This window comes from Pithys albifrons, chromosome 2 (genome assembly GCF_047495875.1).
Source record: "Pithys albifrons albifrons isolate INPA30051 chromosome 2, PitAlb_v1, whole genome shotgun sequence".
NCBI classification, from domain to species: domain Eukaryota; kingdom Metazoa; phylum Chordata; class Aves; order Passeriformes; family Thamnophilidae; genus Pithys; species Pithys albifrons.
Genome location: NC_092459.1, coordinates 66681227 through 66707445, shown reverse-complemented (window position 1 = coordinate 66707445; position 26219 = coordinate 66681227). Strand labels below are relative to the sequence as shown.

The following is a 26219-nucleotide window of genomic DNA, read 5'->3' as shown; positions in this document are numbered from 1 at the left end:
ATAACTGAACATTAATAGATTCATAACTCCTGACTGCCTTTTGTAAGTTATAGTAATTTGAAGCAAGTCTTCTGAAGTGGGAATTGGTGACGTTTTAGATGTATAACAAATCAGTTAGCTGGTATTATTGACAGATGTCAAAAGCACACTGCAAAACATTGTAGTCTTGTAAGTTTTCTAGCCTTTTGTTTATTGCATTTGTGAGGATTTGCAGTTGCTTCATGTTCTAGTTACCAAACAGGAGTTAGGACGTAGTAAACCAGTGTCATAGGTGGCCACTGTTCCTTGACTGTGGGAAGCAGTGTGTATGGGCCAGAAGAAAAATGCATAATGATTCTTACATGGGGGGCAGTTGCTTGTGTGACTTACCTTGTGAATTCTAAGTGTCTTAAGTAGTACCTCTTCTCAGAATGCATAATTCAGTGTTTGAACTTAGTATCCTAAGATTTGTACTTCCCTAAGATGTTTTCAGTGAATCACAAACTAGTTTCTTTGTCGTCTATGTGTCTATATATAAATATCCTAAGACTGTTGTGTGTTAATGTGTAGTGCAAGCTTCATGTCAAATTTGTTTAAACTTAGTAGTAAATATTAATGTTAGGCTGGGCTAGCTCTGAAATAAGTGTAGTTAATACCTCTTATTAGAATAAATATTGAAAGCATGTTGAGATAGATACCTAATCTGGCTGCAGGAACTGTGAAATAGGATCTGTGAGAGTCCCTAGCTGGTTAGTTATACGTGCTTTATCTTTCACACCATAGATCAGGACCAAGTTTGAGAGGGTTCAGTGGTAGACTAGCTTGATTAAAGAGAAAAAAAAGAAAAAGTAGCATAGGATGACAAATTTGAGACTCCTTTGCTGCAAACTAGCTTTATATACAAGTATGAAAAATTTGTTTTGTTATCCAAGACCTAACATCCTTCCTGAACTGATATTTCTTGTTTTACTGCCAAAAAATAGTTTACTTCTCTTTATGCTAAGTCACAAAACAAGAATAAGAATCATGGCATAAAAATAGAACTGAGTGTTTAGTGCCAGTGCTCTGCATATCGATCCCTGAATGCATTGACAGCAGTTTAATTTTTAATATGTCAACTTCTGTGCTGTGGGACTTAAATAGTTTTTCTCAACATGAAACTGCATAATTTGGAGTTAGAAAATTATGCTGAATGCATCTCTGACTTTGTATCTTCCTGTAAACAGCAACTTTATCATTGTGTTTGAAGCACAAACTCTGTCTATAGAGTGAAAAATCGCATTTGTATTTATGTCTCATTAATAGTAAGACCTTAAACCACTGATGACACATATTTACCTTGTTAGATACTGTAACTTTGTACCCAGCTGTGCATTAGCAGAGGTTAGTAGTTTTTTTCCACCTCATTGAGTTTATAAGCTGACCAATTCTGCCACTTTGTGGATAGCAGAAGGACATACAGGTTTGCTTGCTTGTGAAAGCAGGTGATTATAGTCGTTATTTATGTGGCTTTGGCTGTGATTTTTTTCCTTCCCCTTTCTCTATATCTATATCATGGTTTCACTTACAACCGTTAAGTCCTGAGTTTTCCCCCTTTGCCCTGGGTTACAAATAAATAATCAAATGATACACTGAGAAGTTACATATTTGGAGTCTTTGCGGTCAATGATATACCAACTACAAGTTTAGTATACAACACAACTAAATTTTTCACACATAACTAAGGTTTATTTTAAAAAAATTACTTTCTTCAGAGTGAAAGGAAATGACCCTGGGTCTGCTTGCCTTGATGGTGTCATCTAAAGGCTTTACCTGGTGAGGTTAAAAATTTAACTCAAGGGTGAATCACTAGATGATGTAATTAGGAACTTGATCTTTCAAGAAATCTGAAGAAGAAAAATTACTTATTGACTCCTTGGATTTGCTGTAGATGTGAATGTTTCTTTCACAAAGATCAGATTCCTTTGAAAAATGTTGCCTGGAGACCATGCATTCGTGCGAAGTTCCACATGTCAGTGTGGCTGATGGAGCTGCAGTTGCATCAGTTGCCTTTTACTGCTTTGGCACTGAGGAAGAATGGAAGTGCTGAGTCCTGTTTCTCGGGAATTTCAGACTTTGAGGAAGCAATTTTTAAACTGCCTCAGTTGCCCTGTTACCTGTTTTCCTTTCGCACTGGCTTTCACAGTGTAAAGATATAATGGCCAACTGCCATGTTCTTGGGCAGAATTTGACCTCTAGTTTTAAGCCCTGCCTGTCTGACAGACTTCTCCGTCTGTTATGGTCATAATTTTTCTGTATCCCATGGGAAAGCTGCATTCTGACATGATCATTTTTCTAAGCTAGAGCTTTTGACTTCCCACATGCCTTTTGAGGCAACTGATTTGAAAACTAAGAATGTTTTTTAGTACTGAAGGAATTCACACCAAACACCCTGAAGACCTGATGATTTCCTACTGCTGACAAAATACCCTGGACTGTGTATTTGTGAACTCCTTTTGGTATGTCTGACATGAAACAAAAAGTAACCAGACCATTGGTGTCATAAGAGACTTGAGTAGCCTGCTCTAATATATATTTAGCCATTAGTCCATCTTGACATCACTAGCACCTACTGCAACTCAGGTATGGCACACAGACACTTCTCAGCTACCTCAACGGGCAGCCATTCGAGTCAATATATTTGGAAAAGCACCATTTGGAGTCTTGTTATGGGATATAAATGAAATTGAAGTGTTTGGTTCAGTTCCTATGATATACTGCATTTACCCACATGGTCTTTTGGTGGGACAATTTTGAGATGCATTGAAGAGGATTCCTTCCACTGTCTGTGCCTTCTGGTCTTTGAGGCATTGTTTCGTACGGGTCGGTGTTTTACACTAATTGCAATTACCAAATGTGGAAAAAGATCCTTTGCAGCAGTCTGGCAGAATCAAAGCCACTGCTTTCTTCCACTATTATGTCATTCTGACTCTGGCCCTTGACTTTTTAAGCCCATGGAAGGCTTTGACAAAAAGCCATGGACATGGAGTCTATGCTAACATAAGAATTAAACTTCTCAGCTTCTGAGTTTTACAGTGTCCTCTCTCATGCATGAAAGATCGAAGATAAAGGTGTGCAGAATACAACTTTGGTAGCTTAATGCTCTGCTTTTCTTAGAAAATTTTTATTTTGCTAATGCAATAATGATGTGAGCAGCTAGTATGCTTACAGTAACTGTCAGACCTATAATGATAGCCTGAGGCACTAGAAATAGTTTTAGTGACTTAACAATGAAACCTGTTATCTGTCTTTGTCATACTTCAAGTATTTGTCACTGTGCTTTGTTAAAGTGATGGAAAATTCTGAAGAATATATAATGCTTCATAATGCTGTAGACTAAGGAAAGGTAAAGATGAATTTAGAGGGATTTCTCTTGTCCTAATAATACAGTCAAGATAACAACCTGCCATTTTTCTGCTTACATATTATTTAATGAGTTGTGTTCATTGATATTTCTGTAATTAAATTAGTCTAGGGAGTATACTATCACTTGCTGTAATAATTATTTGATACATGTTGTGAAACAACAGCAATTAAGTTTTTTGTCAATGGCCACTTCCACTTCTGTTGATCTTAACATATGTTATGAATGAAGTATATTATTCTAATTTTGTTTCAGAAAAATCAGTTTCTGAAAGAAAAATTTGCATTTTTCATTAAAAAAAATCCGCTGTCCTTGACCAAGTGTCAAATAAGCAAGTATTGCATCACTACTAAGAAGACTCTAACCTTTTGTTTCCATCCTCCTAAATGATTTTGAATCCCTTCAATCCTCAGTCCAATTCTCAGCAGAGCAAACACAGCCACTGAATGCAGCCTGTATATGAATGCTAGTGTGTTGTCACTGGCCATTCAGATGGTCATAGCATCACTGATTTTTAGTTTTTAAGAGGGCTGTATCACTTCCAAAGTTGTTTAAAATCTGCATAGTTTAAGGTGAGGCCTTAGTGAAGAGAGAAGCTGAGTACATGAACTTGAGTGTTGGAATTGTTACTCTCTAAATTGCTATAATAAATGCTGTTATTTGAAATTAGTCACTTCAAACTATAGTTGAATTTCTGCAAGTTGGAAGACATAGTGTTTCTATTAAGAAAATAAAAAATAGTACATCTAATTTTTATTTGCAAATGGGGTAACATTTACTACATTCAAGGAGAAATGTTGATTCTTACAGCAGGATCAGCATGACATTCCTTTTCGATCTAACTGGTTGTTCTGTGAAATGAAAGATCAAAGAGTATTTTTTCAGTTATAGAAAAATCATACAAGATTTGTTCTGATGGTAGAAGACTGGAAAAGCACATATTAAAGGATAACTTTATGAACCAGTTATGTGCATACACTTTTAAAATGTTGTAGTCTCTACAACCTCCTGCCTTTGAGAATTTGTAAATATTCTGTCAAGTTACTTGTTCTGTTCTAATTTACTATTGGTATGGACTCACTTCATTGTTTGCTAACTCTTGACAAAATTAATCTCAGTTGCACAAAGGAGACAGTAAATTGAACAGACCTGCGTATTCAAGAAGAATATCAAGAGTATGGAGGAGCTGGGCACTTTTTAAAATTACCTTTTGCTATAGCAGCCAAAGATGCAGCCCCAACTTTTATTTTTGTCCACTTTAAATGTTGTGAAATAGATTGGTTTTTATAATAAAAGTGTTGGACAACTGTAATTGACAATATGAGCTTAGTAATCAAGACAGGCCCACAGCTTTGCTCCTGAATATTTTTTCTGCCTGCTAGGCCATGAATTTGGATCCAAGTGATCTGGTTGCCAGCAGCTTCTGGCATGTGGAGTGCTGGCACAAAAAGCAGCTGTGGTGTTGCAGAGTGCTGAGGGTTTATGTTTATGCTTTAGCTGTGTATACAGGAACTCCCTGCCTAGGAAGTGTGTGTACCAATGTCTGTGATTTAGCTTCCATTAATTTTTTTTTCAAGGACGTGGGGGACACACAAGTCTTTAATCTGTGGTGTTTGCAGATTAGTGTGCTTAATTAAATGTGTTACGACCTCTGTAAGTTCAGTGAGTTGGAGGAACATTTAAAGTCATGTATATAGTCTTTATTCCTGTCAAACATCAGTGAAAAAAGTTAGTGTGGCCTTTTGGCATAAATATTCAAGGAAAAGAAATCAAGTTAAAAACCAGAGAAATTAAAGATTTGCTTGCACCAAGAGCATTTCCTGAGTAGGAAGATAGTGATGTAAAAGCAGAGTGCTGCACTTTGACTCCAGGTAGTACTGCTACAAAAGCCGTAACTTTTGAAATGTGCAGTGCAAATTAAAATCTCTTCAGCCATTTCTTTCATTGCTGCCATTAGCCCTTCCTTTCTGCTCAATCTGGTGCACATATCCAGCATCTAATGCAAAGGATCTAAAGCTGTTCCTTGCATAAATACTTATTAATAGGCTTGTGAAGTGATGCATGGATTTGGCAATAAGGCAACCCAATTGGGAAAAAACAAGAACAAAAAAAAAATTGTAACGTTGAGGATTACAGCCAACAGAACAAATTTCCATTGAATAATTGTTTTTCCTTATCACTGAAACCCTTCTGAAAGCCCCAGTTTGATAGTCAAGTAGTTTGACAGTTTCTTTCATATTGGACCCTGTAGGATTAAAATGATTTAGAGTTTCCAGAAGGTTTCTAGACTCCAATTTCAAGATGATGTTCTGTCCGTTTGTACAGACATTATTTTCTTATCTTGAGGAAATGGTCAACAGTAATCAGGACCCAAGAGGACAGAAATAATCAAGTTTTCAAATACTAGTGTTTGTGCTGGAGCTATGGTCAAAAAAGAGATCTCAATTGGTCCATACACTTGTTAGCCCTTGAATTTTGTTCAGGTACTTTTTTCTAGCAGAAGAGAAAACTATAAGGTAGAAAATAAAAACATGGTTTAAGTGAAGTAACAGCCCAGAATTTAAACTGCTTTTAAAATCACTTTTATAATTGTTGGCAATGTTCTAAGGTTTGCTCTTTAGGGGTCAGTTTGGATTACGTGTAAATTTATTTTTCTTGTGTTTTATCTTTTGCCTTTGTCTCCCTACTTGAAAGTGGCTTAATCTGCACAAGACTATGTTTAAAATCCTTATTTCTTTAAAACCTGGAACTAGGTAGGTTTCAAAGAGAGATTAGTAGAATATAGGAGTATTGTATTTTAAGCTTAAAATTACAGCAATCTTGATCAGATACATTCAATATGATAATTTTCAAAGGAGACTGGTTTGGGGATTTTGCTTTTTTTAATGTGAATGACTTCAGAGTTCTAGAATACCTTGGTTTCTATTTTTTTTAAGTTTGTCCATTATCCACCCATCTCATACTTTTTTAATGTACTTGCTTTTCTACTTGAACTTGTCTTTTATCTTCCTGTTTGCCTATTGCCTTTTTCCTACTCTTTGGCAATGTAGACCTTGAAGTGTAGGATATCTGAAAGAGATCTCTTTAATTCCTTTTTGGTGGCTTTCTCTTTCAGGATAACATTTTGTCATCTGCCTTTCCAAAGCAAGTGGCTATATGTGGGCACCGAAAGAGGAAACATTCACATTGTCAATGTGGAATCATTTACTCTCTCAGGCTATGTCATCATGTGGAATAAAGCCATTGAACTGTGAGTTTAATCAAGTACTGTCTGTTGATGGGAGGGAAAAGAAGTGTCCCACTTGTTACTAGAAATGTTATCTAGAGTCGCCCTCATATTAGTCTCACTATGTTAAAAATAGGATCCAAGCACATAGTCATGTAAATACTTTTTGTTTTCATGAATATGAAGTCTTAATATATATGTTTCTGCCTATAACATTATTTTGTCATTGCTTCTGGAATACACATAGAAAGACACAAAATAGACAATATAGAAGTAGACTTAAAAATCATTACATGTGGTGCTAAAATAGAATAAAAATAATATATTAAAATATGATGTGGCTGGTACTTGGACAGATGTGTCCCTTCCACATACAGCTTTGTGGTTAGAGACCAAAGTGTAAAGGTACACATGTTTTAAGAGGGCTGATACATTCTGAATTTAAAATGACTATCTGAAAACCTAAATTTAAATAAGTCAGTTTCAAGAGCAAAATATGTTTTGTAGCTATTGTCATTATTCTTCCATTTTTAATGACAACTTTGTGTGTAGTGACTTGTGAGTGAAAAGATACAATTGTGTACTTTGGTTCCTGGACTATTATTTTGTTCCCTGTATGTGTATTTTCAAATATACATTAAGTCCATCACTTTCCAAAGTGTGTAGAAACAAACACAGCTCTTCATTAGGCCATCTTTTTCAACAGTTAGAAGTCAACATAATGTTAATTCTCTGTTATTGTAACAATGGCCACCTTAGTCATTTTATGGAAAATGGCAAAACTGGTTTTCCAGCATAAAAGTAAACATTTTATCCAGCTGTGTCAATTCTGTAAGAAGAGAAGTTAAGATAAATTTTGTAACTGTAATGGCTTTTTTTTTTTCTGGACAGGCAGTAAATAAGTCTTTTCTTAAGACAGAAACAAAGTGTCTACAAATAGACTCAGTATTTATAGGTCTGAAGAAACAAGTAAAAGTAACTCCATGTTGATGTTCACACCTTGTTTCCATGGAGTCTGTATCTGCAGGATCTGTATTGCTTGCAGCAATTTTGAGATGGCAGTTTAGAGTAGAAGAAATTTTTTTAATGGAAATATTTCTTTTTCAGTTCGTCTAAAACTCACCCAGGACCTATTGTCCACATTAGTGACAATCCAATGGATGAAGGAAAGGTAGGATATGTTTAAAGATTCTTCAATACTTTGTTTTTCAATTAAGACTTATTTTTAAACTATACATACCCCTGCTACTTAAGGAAGGATTAAGTATATGAGAACAATGCTTAAAGCATAAAGGAAGGCTAAATTAAGTCTTTAGGCTCTGAAAGTAATATGAAGCAAGATATAGGCATGTCTGTAGGACACATTACTGGAATAATTCATCCTGTTATCAGAAACATTTGAAAATACAGATGAACATGGTTAGCTGCAAAACTTCTAGAAAGTAAAAGCAAAGAATTTTACTTATGGAGAAAAAAACTCAAACAAAACACAAAAAGCCAAACAACCAAAAAACCCCACCCAATCATAGCCTGAGTGCTGAAAGTATAATGGAAAATAATTAAACTTTATTGTGCTCTTGGGTGTTGTAATTTAACAACTGTTAAATGCTTATTTATATAGCATATTATATGGAATGCCATATACTTTGTCTTTAGATGAACTAATCTAAGACGGTGTTGCTATGGAATTTGAGGTCTAACTCACATACTCACATTTTAAGGAATTGAATATAATCACTAGATACTGTCTGCTAATGAAACTGGCCTGTAGTCCAACTAAATACTTCAGACAAGTAAACTCAGCTATAATGTGTAAGAAAGAGCTATGTATCAGAGTTGTCTTTTCCTTCTTATGATATAGCATTAATGTAATTGTCTGTTCATCTTGACAAGAAGCTTTACAGTACTTGTTCTTGAAGCCCTAATGAGACAGGGATTTTTGTCCTGTGGTATAGTAACCACAAAGAACTTGAGCTATGAACTAAGTGGTCATGAGTTCCTTCTGTATTAAAGTAAATCTATAGGCATTATGCTTTTTGTTAGGACATCTGTAATAAGACCCATGCAAAACCAAAGTAGAATGCATAACTTAATTCATTAAGTCTTCAGTGTGAGCTAAAAAGAGAAAGAAAGGAGTTAAAATGTTAGTATGTCTTTTCTAGGTGATAGCAATTGCTGTAGTACCAAATCATCCATTCCCCACCTAAGTCATGGTTGCAAGGCTAAGTCTGTTCTTCAGAAAACAGACCTCTTCTGCAAGGTTTGGGTTGGTATTACAGGGCTAACACACTCTGTGAAGGGTTTTCAGATGCTTAACTTGCGTGTTTCATGTAGTTATTTAGCACATCTTAGTGGTCTATTTCTAATTTTGATCAGATTCCTTGGTCCACACTTAATAGTAGACAGGAGGCATTTTCTTTAATTTTAACAATAGGAGTAAAGGAAAATATTAAAGTACTATTTGAAAACAGCAGAGTTATATGAGCCTTTTGCAGAACTGTGTGGACCCTTGGCAGAAGTCTGGTTTTAACTTTGCCAGAGAGCCCTTGATGTTGCATTAAATGTATTGCCCTTAATGACACCACTCTAGATTAATGAGGCATAAGCAATTGAATAGTTTGATGAATTACATACTGATTAATTATTTTTGTCAGTGTAATGTCATAAATATCATAGAGTTTTGAGCTTCCACATGTTAAGAATCTCCAAGGAGAGAGAAAATAGTTTTGCTTACTAGTGTTCTACATATGCAGGAAACATTTTTTTTGTTTACTTATTATTTGACATGTCAGTGGTAGATTAAATTGAAGAGATTGAAGACATACTATTCTCTTAGCAGTGGTTTGAAAGTTTTAGCTAGTTATAAGCTTGTATCCTAGACACCTGAGGTGTTTCAATCAAACAAAGGGTATTTAATGAGTGGAGCTTTTTTCATTAGGATGAAAAAATTTTTTCATTAGGAGCTTTTTTCAGTAAGTGCATACCTAGCGAATTTCTCTGTGGAATTAGGTTTGAATCATGTTCAAGGCTTATGGACTCTAGAACATGAATGCAATGAAAGTGTGGAGGTTTCAGAAAAGACAAATGATCTGTTTATTTTGGTGCATTTCACCCCACATCTAATTATTGTCAATTAATGGATAAAAATTACTGGTTTTATCAATTAGGCTATAAATTACTGTTTTAGATTCTGACCTTACACTTCTCTAATTTCTATAAGGAAAATATTGCTGAAAAAACCCCTCTGCAGTTGCAAGAACCCCCTATGTACTCACTTTTAAAATCTGTTCATGTTATTGGTCTTCTAATCACAGTGGGTTTTCTCATTTTTTAAGTTAAAATAGCGAAGTTATAAAATATGATTTATAATTGGCAAGTTGATTTAAAATAGTAGTGTACTTGTCTCTAATGGGAAAAATCGAAAATTCACTTTACTAAATAAAACGTATCTAATTTTTATGGGTTTTTAGTGCTGTTTAGCACTGAAAGAGATGAGATATTTTATTTGTAAGCTGGTAGGAGATCCTCTGTTATCTTTCATACTGAAAACAACTTTACACTCTGAAAAATCTTAACATGCTATAAAGACTGTCCGGCCAAAATGTCTGTGTATGGCAATAAGTCATATTGATTTAGATCTCTGAGTTCAACTGCAGTGACACGTGTGTGAAGGCAGTGGTTTCTGACTTACAGTCTGAAGGACACTCCTCAGGGCACTGTGCTCTGAAATAGGCTGTGTCTACTGAGTAAATCATAGTAGACAATTACTTCTTCTTTTGTGTGATCATGCTCGGGAAAAGGGAGTGTGAAGGTGTGCTGCTTAATCCTAGGAGCAGCTTCTGCTGTAGCAACGTTGCTTAAAGGAAAGATCTCAGTAGATACAGCAACTAAAAGAGATGAAGCTGCATTGCTTTTTTCCATATAACAAGTGGCAAGACTGTTACTACTGCCTTATGCTGCCCTTGTTTTTTTGGTGGTTTGGTGTTTTTTCCATTAAGAGAAATGTCACTTAAGATAGGACAGCAAAAGCCATAGATGCTCAACAACATGTTAGACCAATTATAATGAGTAATTTGAGTCTTTACTCCCTGCAGAAAAGATTTAATCTTGCTTCTAGCAAAAAGATTGTTTGGGAAATTATCTTAGGTTTCCCTCTATGCACAAATGATGTTTTTTAGCCAGTTATCTCAATTGTGATTAACATCTGGAGAAAGCTTACAGTATTTTCTTTAGAAAGTAGATAATGAACTCTTACCTACAACTTCAGGGAGGATAATGTATTCTTTCAGAAAATCTAAGCAGAATGAATTCCAGTGAGAAAATGTTCCACACCCCCCACTTTCACTCAGAATGGAATACATTTAGTAAAGTTTAGTGTTGATCTTTTTGGAACTCAGAGTGAATTTCCAAGGAATCTTCAGAAGGATGCTTTCATTTTTTTCCAATTTTGCATGAATGTCCATTGTATTTGCTAGAACTAGAATGACAAGTGCCAAGTAAATCTAGCATTTAAGTCTTCACCCCTTTAATTTTAGTTTTATAACTACTTTCAGTTGGTACATATAGTATTATGCTGCATATCTTTGGGACAAGAACTATAGATATTGCAAATTATATAATTTTGCTTTTCCTTATAAAGACTTAATGGATCTGTTTATTAATGCAGCTTCTGATTGGCTTTGAATCTGGAACGGTGGTATTATGGGACCTGAAGTCAAAGAAGGCAGATTACAGATACACACATGATGAGGTAACAGTTTTCACCTGCATTACTTGCTCTGAGGATATCATTGACTGCTCTACTAGTGATTTTTATTATTTTTTTCAATTTCTTCTCCTGCCTCTGTCACAAGTGGATCACTAAGTAGGTCTCTTTGAAATTGCATGTACCTGAAATTTTCTCTAAAAGAGCAGTAGAGATTGGATAATAAACTTCAAATAAGTTCACTGAGTTTAAATTTGTGAAGTAATGAATGGTAGCATGGATCAGATTTCTTCACTAATTTTTTGTGGGTGAAGCGTTAAAATCTTTTTTTCTGTTAGTCATGTGACTTTCACTGGTATTAAGAACTTGAGCATTAAGTTGAAACTAGATGGTTTTCGAAATTTCTGCAATTTGGAATCTCTTTGATATTCTGAAAACTGGGGGAGGGAGGGGCAGGAGAAAAAAACACTAAATGGTCTCACTACATTTCCATACAAATACCTTTTCTCTGTAGGATGAGATTGAGGTTTGAAATAAGCCCTATGCTGAACTTTTCACAAGACATGATTTACATTTTTGGGGGGCTTGGGGTTTTTTTTGTGTTTGTTTGTTGGTGGGTTTTTTTCTTTGGTTTGGTGGGGGTTTGTGTTTGTTTGTTTGGTTTTGTCTGATTGGGTTTTTTCATGGCAGTTCTGGTTCAGTACTTGTGTGTTCTACCATTTAAGTTTCTTTGTAGGGAGAGTCTCTGAAGTAATCTAAGCTTTAGATCATCAGAGCTGAATGAGGTTGCTTTGTATTCAGAAATGTTGGTTTAAGCCTTGAAGTATGTTATATGAAGAATAATTTTCTCTTTTCCATTTTCATTGCATGTACCTATTTAATTCCATTTGTCATTTGTTTCATCAGCTTGCTCATGTCTCCATCATCTTTTTCTAGTTTTAAGCTCTTCCTGCACCTCTGATTCTTCATGCTCTTCTCTAACTTCTTTTTACCATTCTAAAGCAGAAACACAGCAACATAGTATATTCAAGATGTAGGCACACTGAATTTATGATGTGAAGCAATTATCTCTGGTTTTGTTTTCTGATTCTCTTGATACTGGATTAGCCTTTTGATGCTGCAAACATTAAGCAGACACTTCCTTGGAACAAACTACTATAAAAGTAGTGTCTCATTCTTCAAGTGCTACTTTTCAGGTCAAAGCCCTGATATTTATCATTTACATAGTTTGACAGCAAAACATTTTTAAGTCTTTCTGCAGTTTTCCAATGGAGTCGAGATTTCTACCTTGGATTTGCTTTGGTACTGTCAGCAGTACAGTTGTTCTAAGTTGCTTATGAATAAACTCAGCAGTACAGATCCCTGAAGGCCTCTACTAATGACCTTCATTCATGAGCTAATCAATTAGTACCAGCCTGTCTTTATTTCAGCTTGTGTTACTATCTGACACCTTAACCAGTTATTTATCTGTTAAAAAATATCTTGTCTGTTTAGTTTTGGTTTCCTTTAAAGATGTGTTGTTGAAAGTCTTTGAAAATTGTGTAGACAGGTTAATTGGTGTTTCTGTCAGCTACATATCTGTTAACATTCTTGGAAGTTTGACTATAATTACCTCTTACAAACAGCATGTTGACTACTTTTGCCTGATATATTAAACTTACCCATATGTCAATTAACTCTGTTCTTTGTTAAAGTTCTATCACGGTTTCTAGAAATTTACCCGAGGTAGAGACCATGCTGCTTATTCTGGTTTTCTTTGGATTTTGTTGTCCATTTGTTTAAAAATTGACTAAATACTTGTCTTAATACTTTCTGAACCAATGCTGATTAGATAGACTGCAAAGAGCAGTGAATAGTTCAGATGCCATATCTTTGATTTTCTTTAGGATTTATAAATTAATGCATCTAGGTGTTCAGTCTGGGGTTTTTTTTGATTGTGGAAGAGGTAATGAAATAGCTCAGGTCAGATCCTTTGGTAAAGAAATGTGCATTATCATCGTAACTTGGGAATGGTTCAGAAGGGAAGAGAAACAAAAATGAAGATCTGTAAAGTGAACCTAGTGAATTTCGCTGTTCTCATTGATCAGAATGAGCATACAGAATGATTCTTAAAAACATTTTGGCCATTCCAGTTCTAAAAGTTGAAATGTGCTTTTTCTGTTGATTCAGATTTCCCTTTAAGAAAAATATTTCTTTGGAAAAAGAATTACTGCATGACAACACAATGATAAAGTATAATTAATTCTTTTTCCATCATCTTATATACCCAAGAAATGTATCTGTCAGAAAAATCCTTTGCACTTGAAGATTTAAGGTTTGAGGAAGGTCTTCAGACTTTCTGGTAATATAGTGATTTTCTTACAAGAGTGGACACACACAGAGTCTAGCAATCGTGGAACAGTGTCTTATTTCATGAGATCTCCTCTGCTTTTGGTAAGTGTGGTGCAGAGCAAAGAAAGCTCTCTAAAATTTTGTTTCCTGCTAACAAACTGTATAGATTTGAGTATTTCTGTGCACAGAGCCTTTCTAGATAGTTTCTTGTTGCCTCTGGTTTGGCGGTTTTGCCAGAGAACTTTCATACACTGACTGTAAGGGCTGTATCCCGTCCATGGGCATGTGTGATGACCCACCCTTGAGGGGAAGGAAACACCTAATGTCACAACATGTTTCACCTCTTCTTGCAGAGGGGAAGGCACATGACTGTCTGCCCTGTAGCAGGAGCAGGATTTTGAACCTCAGGATTTATGTCCTTAGTTCTCCACTTGTTCTTGATGATACCTCTTCTGAGTGTGGAGTCGGCAACCAGTAAAGAGAGCTACTTAGTCTAATCTTGTCACACTTGCCATCTTAAGGGATGGTTAAGCTTTCTCAGGCATGTTGATATCATAAATAATACTTGCTAGAAACTTTGCCATTGGATTAGTTTCCTTCTCTCTCATCACTTTGTAGTTGACTTTAGTCTTAGAGCATATCATTTGAATGTCTGTGCGGTCTGTGACCATCTTTTGATGCAACTTCTTTGACTCAAAACTTTGGATGTGTAAGAGATCCAAATGTCATCCTTTGTTCCTTAGCAGAGGAAGATCATAATGAGGATCAAACTCTCTATGTGATCAGAGGTTTGTGAAAAGATATCTGTGTTATTTCCTAATAGAAGGAGTTGAATCTAAGTGTATGTCTTTGTAGCTTCCTGCTTGGTTTCATTTCAAATAGCCTGACCTTTAGGAGGCTTTCCTGAAGCAAATTCCCATGTTGTGGTGGGGCAGTCTCATTTGTTGCTAAAACCTAGGTCAGTGGAACACTGTCCACATTTGCTTCACATGCATGCCTTCCCAGCACTCTGCTCTAAGAGTTGCAGCACAAGAACACTAGGACACTCATCCCAAGGGCAGGAGCACCCATAAACCCATCGTAATCGTATTTCTTCTTTACCATGGCTGGGAAAGGCAGCTCTAGGTCATGATTACTGTTAGTGTTCATTGCTGGCATGTTCTTCTCTTCACAACATTCTAGTTTAGGGAAAATTCAGGGAATTTAATTGGAGATTTTTCTTGATTTTTCTATATTGCAAATGAGATCCTGACTTAAAGTAGTGTATATTTTTTATTAGAACAGTAATATTTTCTATATTTAGAATTAGTTAGAATAATGCACAATTGTAACATTCTTTTTCAGATAATTGGAAGGAAATTATCTCTGCATAGTGAAACTGTAGTTATGAATGAACCTTTCTTTAGAAAGTTTCTTTGAAACCCTTTAATCAAAACATCCTTTTTGTCTTGGATGGGCTCAATGAAAAAATTAAGTCTAAATGTTTTTTTGCATTATTCTTAAGCCTTTTATATTCAGACATTGGAGATTTAAAGAAAGTAAGCTATGCAATTCTTATGTGGAATTCACTTTATATTGCAATTATTTCCCAACCTCTATTTTCATCCATGAAAGAAATAAAACAAATTTCTCAACTATAGGTTTTATTTCTTAAAAAAGCCCTCAAATGTAGCTCCTGAAAACTAAAACTAGTTGTATAATGAAGTTCCTTCTTCAAGGAATGTTTTGTTTTTCCTGATGTAAAGTATGCTTTGATTGCATTAACTATAATGTACGACAGGTTACTAGTTTTAGACTCAATGTTCTGGTACGTGGCTGAGTGTAAGAGATTATTTTACAGCATTAAAAACATGTCAAAGTAGCCTGGGGAATTAAGAGGACAGAGGAAAGGACTGTTGACAAGATAATTATCATAGGTACTCCCAAGTTTTACTATACTTTCTTTGAATATTTTGGTGGACCTGTAGAAAAGGAGCCAATATGATCATCTGTTCAAGTTTAACAGAAAACACTGACAGCATCCAAGGAAATTAAATGACTGTCATAATAAGACAGGGAAATCTGAATAGGCTATGGTAAATAAACAGTCTGGTTTGCAGAATAACAAACCATGGACTTTGCTGGTCATGCACAGTATGTTTCAAGCTCAATTAATGTCTCAAGAGAGTAAAAGATCATGGCAAAATCCAAGGAATTATGAAAGGAATTATCAGTGTCTCAGATGCATTCCTCTGGGAAAGTATGCAGAAACGTTTTCCAAACATTGTGTTATACTTGAAAAGTAAGTAATGAGATGCATATTATTAAAAAAAACCAAAACAAAAACAACAACAAAACAACAACAAAAAAAAAGGAGAGTTAACTTAGACTTATTTTTTCCCTGAATTATACCAAATGGATTTGCAGTAGTCTAAACTTGGTTTTGGAAAAATGGATTAAAAAATTCTTTTGCAAAAAGGGTAGACTGCTTAAATTAATAGCTTTTGTATTTACATCAGTGAATTTCTGCATGGACTTGTTTTGGCTGGCATAGGTTTACTTTTCATTCTTATAACTGGCACAGTGTTGTGTGTTTGGATTCGCTATGAAAGTGATAACTATGAAAAGTTACAACTGTGAAAGTGATAACACACTGATGTTTTAGTTGTGCTGAGTAGCTCTTACTCTAAGTTAAGGATTGTTCAGTTTCCCATGCTCTGCCAGTGAGCAGGTACACAAGAAGCCAGGAGGGAGCATGGCCAGGACAGCTGATCTGAGAACTGGCCAAAGGGGTATTCCATACCACAGATCCTCATGTTCATTTTATATACTGGGGCAGTTACCTGGCAGGGAGCCGATTGCTGCCTACTGGATGGGCTGGGCATTTTTCAGGTGGTGGTGAGCCATTATATTGTGCATCGCTTGTTTCTCTGAGACTGTACCACTCTCTCCTTTTCATTACAGTTGTTGCTGTTGTTATATTTTACTTAATTTAATTTATTAAACTGTTCTTAACGCAACACGTGAGTTATAAGTTTTTTTTGATTCTTCACCCCATCCTGCTGGTGAGTGAGCAGCTGTGTGGTGCTTGGTTGCTGGCTAGGTTAAACCATGGTGGGTTAAACTTAATAGATGAGAAGAGCAGTATCAAACTGTTCTGAAATAGTATGCATGTAATCAGCTGTGGGGTTAAAATAAGCCTAGAGGAATTGAAAGGAATGGGATTAATTGTATCAGTATTTAATGAATTGAAACAGCTAAATTCCCTGGTGGAAAAATACCATCCAAATTTGAGTCTTTATTGATGAATTTGTCTCTTACATTATAAAGTTGCATTTCAATTATTAGATTTTGCACCTCTTAAAAGAGCCAAGAAATAATATTGATTCCTGCTATTGCAGCAGTAAAAAGGAATTTCAAAAAATATTTTTAAACATGCATTAATCTCTTGAAAAGCGAGTGATCTTCCTTTTGTAGGAGACTTGCATGTAAATGCTTTTAACTTTGTTCCTCAGACTTTTTCAGTTTATTTGCAATTGCATTTCACAGTCCTGCATAAGTCTACCTGTTAATTGCTACAGTCCCTGCAAGAATGTTTCCTTCTTAAAATCAAACACGTTCACCTTCTTTGTAGGCAGTGTGGCAGTCGTTTTTCTGCTTGGGATAATCTTTCTGGAACATATGATGAAAGTGAGGCTGTCTTTGTGTACAGCCTGTCGCTCAGGGAGAGTTAGTTTCTACAGTTTCTGGTAAAGTTTTGGCATACATAGGATAGTGTGATCAATTGTTCTGTGTTTGTTATTCAAAAAATTAAGATTTGATTCCCCCTCTCCCCCTCAGAAAACATGTAACTGTCTCAGACATTTTGAAACAAACTTCCTTAGAGTCCAGAATAGCTACCTTAAATTTGAATTAAAGTGAAAGGGATGGTAGGAATACTTTTTAATAAGAAACCTTCAGTTGGAATTAAGGAAATAGAAAGATTTAATTCAGATGAAGTTAGTTGCTTTTTCAGTGGAGCGTTCTTTATGTATGTTCCTTCAAACCTTCCCTGTATTTTGTTACTTTATGTAAATGGAAGGATTCACAATGTTAGTTGAGGTCAGGACTTGGTTTACCTGTGCAGACAACTCCACTTAAGGATACAAATGCCTTGTGCCTTAAATATAGTAACAGTCCTCTGTGGTACTTGTGTATGATTATGTTAAAATGGATTACTTCCTGTTTGGGGTCCCTATGACTAATGATATATTCCAAAAAAATATTTGAGAGACAGTTGATTCTGCACCAGCTGATAAAAGCGTACTGCTGCATTATGGTACCAGAAGGATCAGAGGTGAAGTTTTAAATCATGATAAGAATTATGATTAAAACTTTGAGTTTTATTCTGGATCAGTAAATTTTGTGTAAAATATTGGAAAAAAGTATATCACTCTAATAGGCTTTTTAGTGTCTAAGATGCTATGCATTGATTTGCAGCTTCAGTGGATTCTGCTTGATTTTTCTATTTTATGCTTTCCTTCAAATTCCAATACTAATATTAATCCTGGAAAAAGTGTCAAAACTTTTTTGCTCTTGAGTATTGAGATGATTTTTCAGATACCAGTTTTGTTTTGGTGATTGAGGCTATTACTATCAACCATTGTCAGAGTTAGACTCCATATGGGAGCATATGTAATATGTACTGTGACTGAATTTTCCTTGAACACCACCTGATGGTTTCATATCTCCACGTACTAATGAGATGCTGGAAACAGAAATGGCACCAGTCTTTTCAGGCTAGTTGATATTTTGGCCTTATTTGTACTCTGTGTCATTGTTTACTTTCCTCTTGGATGAAGGCAACAACTAGATTTTATTTAGTCAGCTTTTTTCTGCAGATTTCATGTGGCATGGCTTAATCATTCCATTCCTAATTTTATGAATACGAAGATGTTTCTCTATTTATGGAAAGATTTACTAGCAGATTCCTGCACTTTCCTGCAGCTCAAAGCTGCTATTGCAACATTAGAGTATTCACTCAAGCTAATACTTTGTTTTCATCATCATAATCTAAAAAAATCTTGCTACTTCTATTTTTGTTTTGCTTATATTTTCAGCCTATGCTTGCGTCTTGTGCACATCCACATAGACATCTCAAAATTATGTATAATACTTGGACATAATAATCCCATCCTATGTTTCTTTGTATGGACAGTATTTTTTTCCCAATAGTGAAAAATTCTGGTTAGCACAGCTCAAATTAGTGCTTGCAGTTATTCTTTGCATGCTACCCTTCATTGAAAAATGCATCAGTTATATGCTGAAGAGAATGGGGGGTTTTCCCCTTAAACATGTCACTGCAATGAAGGGAGTATTTTCCATGTATAAAATATGACGGAAAGGACTACTTAAGAACAGAAAACTTGCCATAAGTAAACTAATGCATACTAAAAGCAGTATTATTTAATTAGTAATTTCTCTAATTTGCTTATACTGTCTAATATCATCAAGGAAGGTGTGAGGATAAAATGATAGTAAGATACACAACTTAAGGTGTTCTCTTTTTTCTGTTCTCTTGCATAGGCTATCCACTCTGTGGCTTGGCATCATGAAGGAAAACAATTTATTTGTAGTCACTCAGATGGTACCCTGACCATATGGAATGTAAAATCTCCTACCAAACCATTCCAGACAATCACTCCACATGGTAAGATGAAAATGAATGCCCACTGTGTCTGACAGCTCTCAAGACACAGAGGACTTGTTTTTAATAGGAGTGTGTTTTGCAAAAAACAAGTATTAAAAATGCACTTGCAATGCAAGTAAAAAGCTTTCTCTGTCCTACCAAATACGAAAAATGTCTTCATGAAATAAAAATCCAAATCAGTGCAATTTTCTCTAAAGCTCTTAACTTCAAGATTGCCTTTCACACAATGGCATTGATTTCAAAGTTAACTAATGCATATTTTGCAGGGCTTGCTTTTTGCCTGACATTACAATCCCATATGTTGTTTAAAATACATATAAGGAAGCATCTGTTTTATGTATAAATGTGTCATTACCACATAAATTCTTGGAAAGGTTTGTAACAGAATAAGACTAGCATCTGGTGAGATGTTCCCTCTTCTTAGAGGTCTTACATTAATGTTAATTTAGGAAATTACCATTGCGTGTTTTCTTCTGTGAAATACGCAGCTGCTCCTCACCTAAGTTCTACAGAAATGCCAGGCTTACATGGTATGCATTTCTCTAAGTTGTGTCTTAGCAACTTATTTACTTCAGATTCTTAAGTGTGAATGTAACAGTGAGGATAATCTGTGTGGTTACAATTGTAGTGCAGGATGCTATAGTTAAGCATCCCAGTTTATCTGTCTGACTCCAGCAAGTCCATGTTTACTGTACTGACCATGGACTAGAATGGAAAAAAGAAGCTGTGGATTTCTATATGATCCTGTACCAGTTGAAAAATACTACTATTACTGTAGTAGTAAAACTACTTAGACAAGGCTAACTTTATTTTAATGTTATGACCTCTTCTAAGGAACATTATTTTTATTGTAGGCTGGAAGTTGAATTTTCTGCAGAACTTCATGGTTGCCTTACTTTATCAATAGACTGATAGAAAAAAAATGCATATTTACACTCTACCCTTAATTTCTACTGACTGAAAAATTGTATTTATAGAAGCTTCAGTTGCTAATAGGGCATGGTTGAGGAAGAGCAAGCAGGCTTTCTTGCTCAACTGAAGTCTTAGCCTGGAAGGATAAAGCTCAGGATAAACCTGACTTTACTTGTAAGCTAACATAAACATTAAATCTCCTACTGCTACTTAAAAAACACTTCAGGGGATGATTATAGGTTTGAAAACAATTATTCTACAACACTTATGTTTAGGATTGGTGGTTGTTTTTTCTAAACATTCTTGGTTGTACTATTGAGAGTTGTAACAAGTTTTTAATTATATTGTTCTAAGGCATACTCTATAATGGTCAGAATTGTTGAATAAATGTTTCCATGAAAGTTCTATTTCTCAAGTTGTACAGTGAATTTCATTACTTGCCATAATGAATTGTAAGATTCATATAAGAAAATTATTTGCTTTAGGAAAGCAGCTGAAGGATGGAAAGAAGCCAGAACCTTGCAAACCTATCCTTAAGGTGGAATATAAAACAACTAGATCTGGGTAAGACTTGTTTTCTATGCAAAATTAAGATATGTAAAAGAAATGAGATGCTCTAGAAATAGGCTTTTTTTTCTCAGTTTTTAGGTTGAATAGTCTGATGGTAGTGAGCTATGGTAAATTAGACACTGATGATTAAGGTACAAAAACATATGTATGAGTGAATTGCTATACACAAACCTTAACTTAGGTAAAGATACTGCTAATGCATTATCTCCCTGCTTCTTCCATGCTACTAGAACTTGTGTGTATTTTTGCTGAGTATTTAAGACTATGAAAAAGAAAAGGCTGATAAAGCACAGAAGCACCAAAACAGAGACATGATGAATGAGCTTCAACAAATAATGGCCTGATGCGAATATTCTACATTCTGAATACATGTTCTTCCCCTAAAAAATGTTATTAACAGAAGCTTTTCTAGTAGAGTGCAGTGATTTACACAGTGAAATGTGCCTAATTATGTACATTGAGAATTAAACAAAGCAGTAATTGCTACAAGAAACTCAGATGGAATTACAGTATCTAGAGTAGCATGTTTTGTTACCAAGACTGCAATTAGGATGGATGGATTTCATGAACTGAGTGGAGTTTCTTTTATTTATAGTTCTAAAGTGCTTTAAAATGTTTGAGTGAAAAGTGCAATATAAAGACTATACTCATGGAAAACTTTTTGTCTGTTTGCAAAAGTTGATTTTTTTTTGTTGTTGTTGTTTTTCTTGTTGTTTGGTTTTAGTTGGGTTTTTTGTTTGTTTGGAGGTTTTGTGAGTTTACTTTGTGTTTTGTTTTGGGGTTTCTGGGAGTGGCGTTGTTTGGCTTTTTGTTTTCTTTTACTCTTGGAGGGAAGTGTGTGTGTTGTTTTAATTTGCTTTCCAGGTATTCAAATGTATAGAAGATCTTTACTTAAGTGATGCACTGTAGTTTGCTACATATTGATGTAACCATACTTATAAAATCAGTGGCTTTATGTATTTTTGGTTTTTTTGTTAAAAGTGAAGTAAATAGAAGACTGTAAATTGAAGACTGTGGCTAGCTCTGAGATGTACGAAGATCTGTGATCAGATGGAAAGCCATGTTTTACTTGCAGGCGTCTGCATCTGTCTGCATAATCCTTTCTCAACTGAAAGATCAAAAGCTGATCTAAAGAAAGAGAAACAACCAAAAATCTCAGTTTCAGCAAATTACAATTTCTGCAATCAAAAGTCTTTTATTCTGAATAGTCATTCTGAAAGAGAAGATTAGTTTGAAGCTTGTTCTTTGCCATCATAGTATTACAATGTGACAACTAGTTGACTTTTCACACAGTTTAAAGAGGAGCTTATTCTAATATAATTTCTAAGAATACATGGGATTTTGGGGAGGCTACTTTTTCCTTGTTTTTTGTTGGTTTTGAGGTTTTATTCTGTTATACCTCTTCTTTTCCAGTGTTTATCCAAACTGAAATGTTTTGATAAGTTTTAATTTAATATCCTATCTATTCCTTTCTCTCTTAAATGTACTGTTAAATCTATAACTGTTGATACTCTTCCTGAACTATGATTAAGAAAGGATGGAAAAAACACAACAAACAAAACCCCACCAGTTTGCACTGTGGTGGAGCAGCAGTGCACTGAAAATTTCCATTCATTGGCTGCTACATGTATTTCAGCTTGGACTTTAACTTTCAGTTTCCCTTGCAAACTTAAAAAAATTTTAAGGTCAGGCAGAACTACCTTTTAATACTTAAAATTTTTACAGACTTTCTCTTTACCATTTAAAATTGGTTATGTATGAACAGATAAAATTTTAACTTTTATTTGAAACACTCATTTCTTGCTCATGGTTTAATTTCTGTAGCACAAAGGACAATCACTTTTGGGTAGGAAAAAAGTTTTTCTAGCTACTGAAACAATATAAGAAACAAACTGAATAAACTTGTTTTTATGGCAGTCTGCTATAACTGTTCTTCAAAAAGAAATTTTAAAAAATCACAGAAGGAAACAAAAAAGCTTACATTTAAGAGGTACTATTTAATGCATATTTAAGTTATATTTCAGTTCTTTGTTGTGAACAATTGTTCAGTTTTTCTATGCTCTGCATTGAACTCGGATATCTTTTGGTCACTGCTTTCTTGTTTTCCCCTTATCTAGAGTGCTCAAAGATCTAGGTTTGTTTCAGTATCTCCTGTGGAAAACACTTCATTGATATAATCTTAATTGTTTTCTTTACTGTTTCTAATTCTAATAAACTTTTTTTGGAGATAAGATGTTTGGAAACCCACAAAACAAAGGAACATAACTGATGGCAAACTGTATTAAGGGCTACAGACACTCTTCTTTTCACTGTTGCCACTCGTTAATCCCGTCTCACTGTTTTCCTCCATTATGTTCTTCATATTGTAAAACTGGAGTTAGGGAAACATAGGGACATGAGGCTTTTTCTGGTCTTTACAGACTACCTCTTTATTTTCCAGCTTGGTGGGTTTTTCTATTCCTTTGTTTGCTTGTTTTTTCAAGTCTAATGCAGATACTGCCTGTGAAGTGTCCAGAGCCAAAGTAGTTTATCCTACAACAATAGTAAGCCTTTAGGTTTATTTCTGGGAGAATATGTGGGAAAAGTTGCTATTGACAGTTAGGGGATCAAAAAGGCAGATTCTTGTTATATTCCTTAAGTAAACAGGCATAATTTTACAGTCCCAAAGTATAATGTCATTGTAGTGCAGCTGGTTTTCATCTATAGTACTCCATCTTTTTGTGAAGCAATGAATTCCAAAGGCAGGTTACTTTTTTAGCTTTCTGAAATGGTTTCCACATTGCCTTTTATGCTTACTTCTTCTGTCTAAAGTGAATCTAGAGGAGCTCTTGAGCTTCCTAATGCTGCTTCCCACCACTGCACACTTAGTACCTTATAGTATTTCCTCTGGTTGATATCAGCATTATGGTAAAATTGTCCAAACTTATTATTTGTTACTAGAGCTTTGTCTAATAGGAATAGGAGCTCAAAGTCTCCCCATAAAAGATAATCAAAAAAGGGTTTGTCTTGGTAGCTGTTGCAGCTGTCATTGGCTAACTGTAGAGCAGTACCTCTTAGCAAGGCGTATATATATGATTGGGACCCAGAGGTTACATTATTCATGATATCTCCTCCTAAGGAAAAGTTCTTGATCTGTTAATTTAGTTTGAATAGTACTATTTTCTTGTGTGATCTTGTTAGTTCAAAAGCACACTTCCCAAAAGGAATTTGTAATTTGTCTTTACTACTTCAGGATTGCCAGTATTAAGGTAAAATAATTCTTGAAGTCCTTTCCATCTTTATACTAGGATTAACATTTTGACAAATTTACTCATGGTTTGAAAAGTAAGCCAGATGGTACCAATCGCTTGACTTCTGCATGTGCTATTCTCTCACACCTCTGGATTGCCAGAAACTGGCTGACATTTGACAGTTTACTTTTAAAACTGCACCGAAACATCCACCAGTGTTGTGAGCCACTCAGTTCTTGATTGTATTATGTTTTCATACACTGCAAGACCTAACCCTGTGTTTTTACTTTTTTTTCCAATGAAGCATTGCCCCACTTTGTAGTGAACTTCATATAGTGTTCACTAAGTGATTTTACACACTTAACTGATGAGGAAATTAATGTAAAGGGATTGCTTCCAAACCTGTTGAAACAGAACTGTTTCAAAGAATCTCTGTATGAACAGCTGCTAAAAATGCTACTTAGCAGCTCTCTAAGATCTGAGCACTGCTTTTTGTTAAATGTCTTCCATTGTTTCAGTAGGTAAAACATAATTACCTAAGTTGAGTCAATCTCATCTATTATGTAAAGTACAAATCTTTTAGTTTTTCTTTTAAATTAGGTATTTCGAATAACATTCACAGGCACTAACCTTTTAATACGTATCACAGCTGAAGAGAAGCCAACATACAATTGTCACTGTGATGTATGAAAATTAAAAACTGAAATTTGTCACTTTGTTGTTGTCAGTTGATCTCAGTGAACCTGCAAGTCTAATAATTGCTGCAAATTGCCCTGACAACATTACCGTTTTAAAAAACTAATGATTTTTATGAACAAAAAAGAACTGCAATAAATCATTCCAACACAATAAGACACAGCACATACATCACACCAGTATTTTTCTCTTCACTGGCATCCTGAAAAATACCAGGTTAAATTCAAGTTTGTAGCTTTCTTGAAATTATTTCATGGACCTGACCATAAAATATTGTGTGAAGTTTGAATATGCAGAGCTGAGATTAAATGAAAACTTGGAATAAACTTAATCCTTTTCTAGAAATACAATTTATGCTACTGTTGGAGGCAGGATATTGAAGTCAATGTATATAGGGTCTGCTTTATGGCAGTCTTTTGAGGTCTCTCTCATCCAGCAGCATTCTTTGATCTCATCAAATCTTCAGTCATAGGTCTTTCTGGAGGATCAGGCAGATTATGAAATAATTGTAGAAGCTGGAAGCTTATCGCAGTCTGGTTTGCCTTCAGTGCTGCAAGCAGAGTACCTTTCAGCCAAGCCTTAAATTCATGAAGGGCAGAATGTGCATAAACCAAATACTTTGTAGACAATTTTCAAGAGTAAAGATGTATCTAGTCTCACATTAGTGTTTCAAATGCTAACTAGTGAAAACCATTTAAATAGAATGGGAAATGTGGTGGTGTAGGAAAGGATAGAAAAGGATAAAAAATAAAATCTCTTTAGCATCTCTTTTTGCAATGTATCAGGATGGCTTTTTTTTGCTAGAAATTTTCTCCAGATGCTGCCATACTAGCTGCTGCCAAGAAAGACCCAAATGAAGGGTAGGATTTCTACCTAAAGCAGACATAAAGATAGATCAGAGGTAACTGAGAGGCACTTAAAGTGCCTATTTTTCCTTCAGAAATACAGTGTGGAATTTGAGGCAATAGTCAGTAATGTGTTATACTGATTTCTTGAGCTGTATACTTATAAATGGTCTTCTCTTTAAAAGTTACGTTCTATTTCAAACATAAGCAGTATTAAAATGTGTGACTCTTGATAATCAGGAAATAAGAAAATACCTGGTAAAATGAATGTATTTACCTCCTTTTGTTTTTAAATAAACTGTACATCATGTGTCTATCGGAAAATTATGGATGTATTTAAAAGTGTGTTTCTCTAAAGGCTTTTTAAAAATTTTTCAAGGGAAGCCTCTAATCTCAAAACTAGAATAAATATTTTTGCTTTGCTATACTCAGCTGTTTGATTATGCAGTAGGAATAGTCTATGATGTAGTAGTTTCCTGAATTTTGTGCATGATGGTGGGGAGGAAAATGGATAAAACATTTCGAGTAAATGTGGGATGCTACTTAGAAGATGTTAGGTCTTTGAAGCTTATCAAGCAGCTGGTTGCTTCTCCAAGGCAGTCATATTACTGTACAGCAAGTAAATGGGACTATTTCTTCCTATTTCTGCTGGAC

At 35.0% G+C, this 26219-nt stretch overlaps 1 protein-coding gene across 9 annotated transcripts in view; it reads left to right on the top strand.

Annotated features, from left to right (window-relative positions):
• The window catches only part of STXBP5 (syntaxin binding protein 5), a 105888-nt gene that overhangs the window by 33713 nt on the left and 45956 nt on the right, over positions 1–26219 (top strand). For all 9 annotated transcript variants that reach the window (XM_071549370.1, XM_071549367.1, XM_071549364.1 and 6 more), the window contains exons 6-10: positions 6498–6632; positions 7716–7779; positions 11275–11358; positions 19189–19312; positions 20710–20788. In XM_071549370.1, the coding sequence (XP_071405471.1) occupies positions 6498–6632; positions 7716–7779; positions 11275–11358; positions 19189–19312; positions 20710–20788 (486 nt within the window). The remainder of the gene's footprint in view (positions 1–6497; positions 6633–7715; positions 7780–11274; positions 11359–19188; positions 19313–20709; positions 20789–26219) is intronic.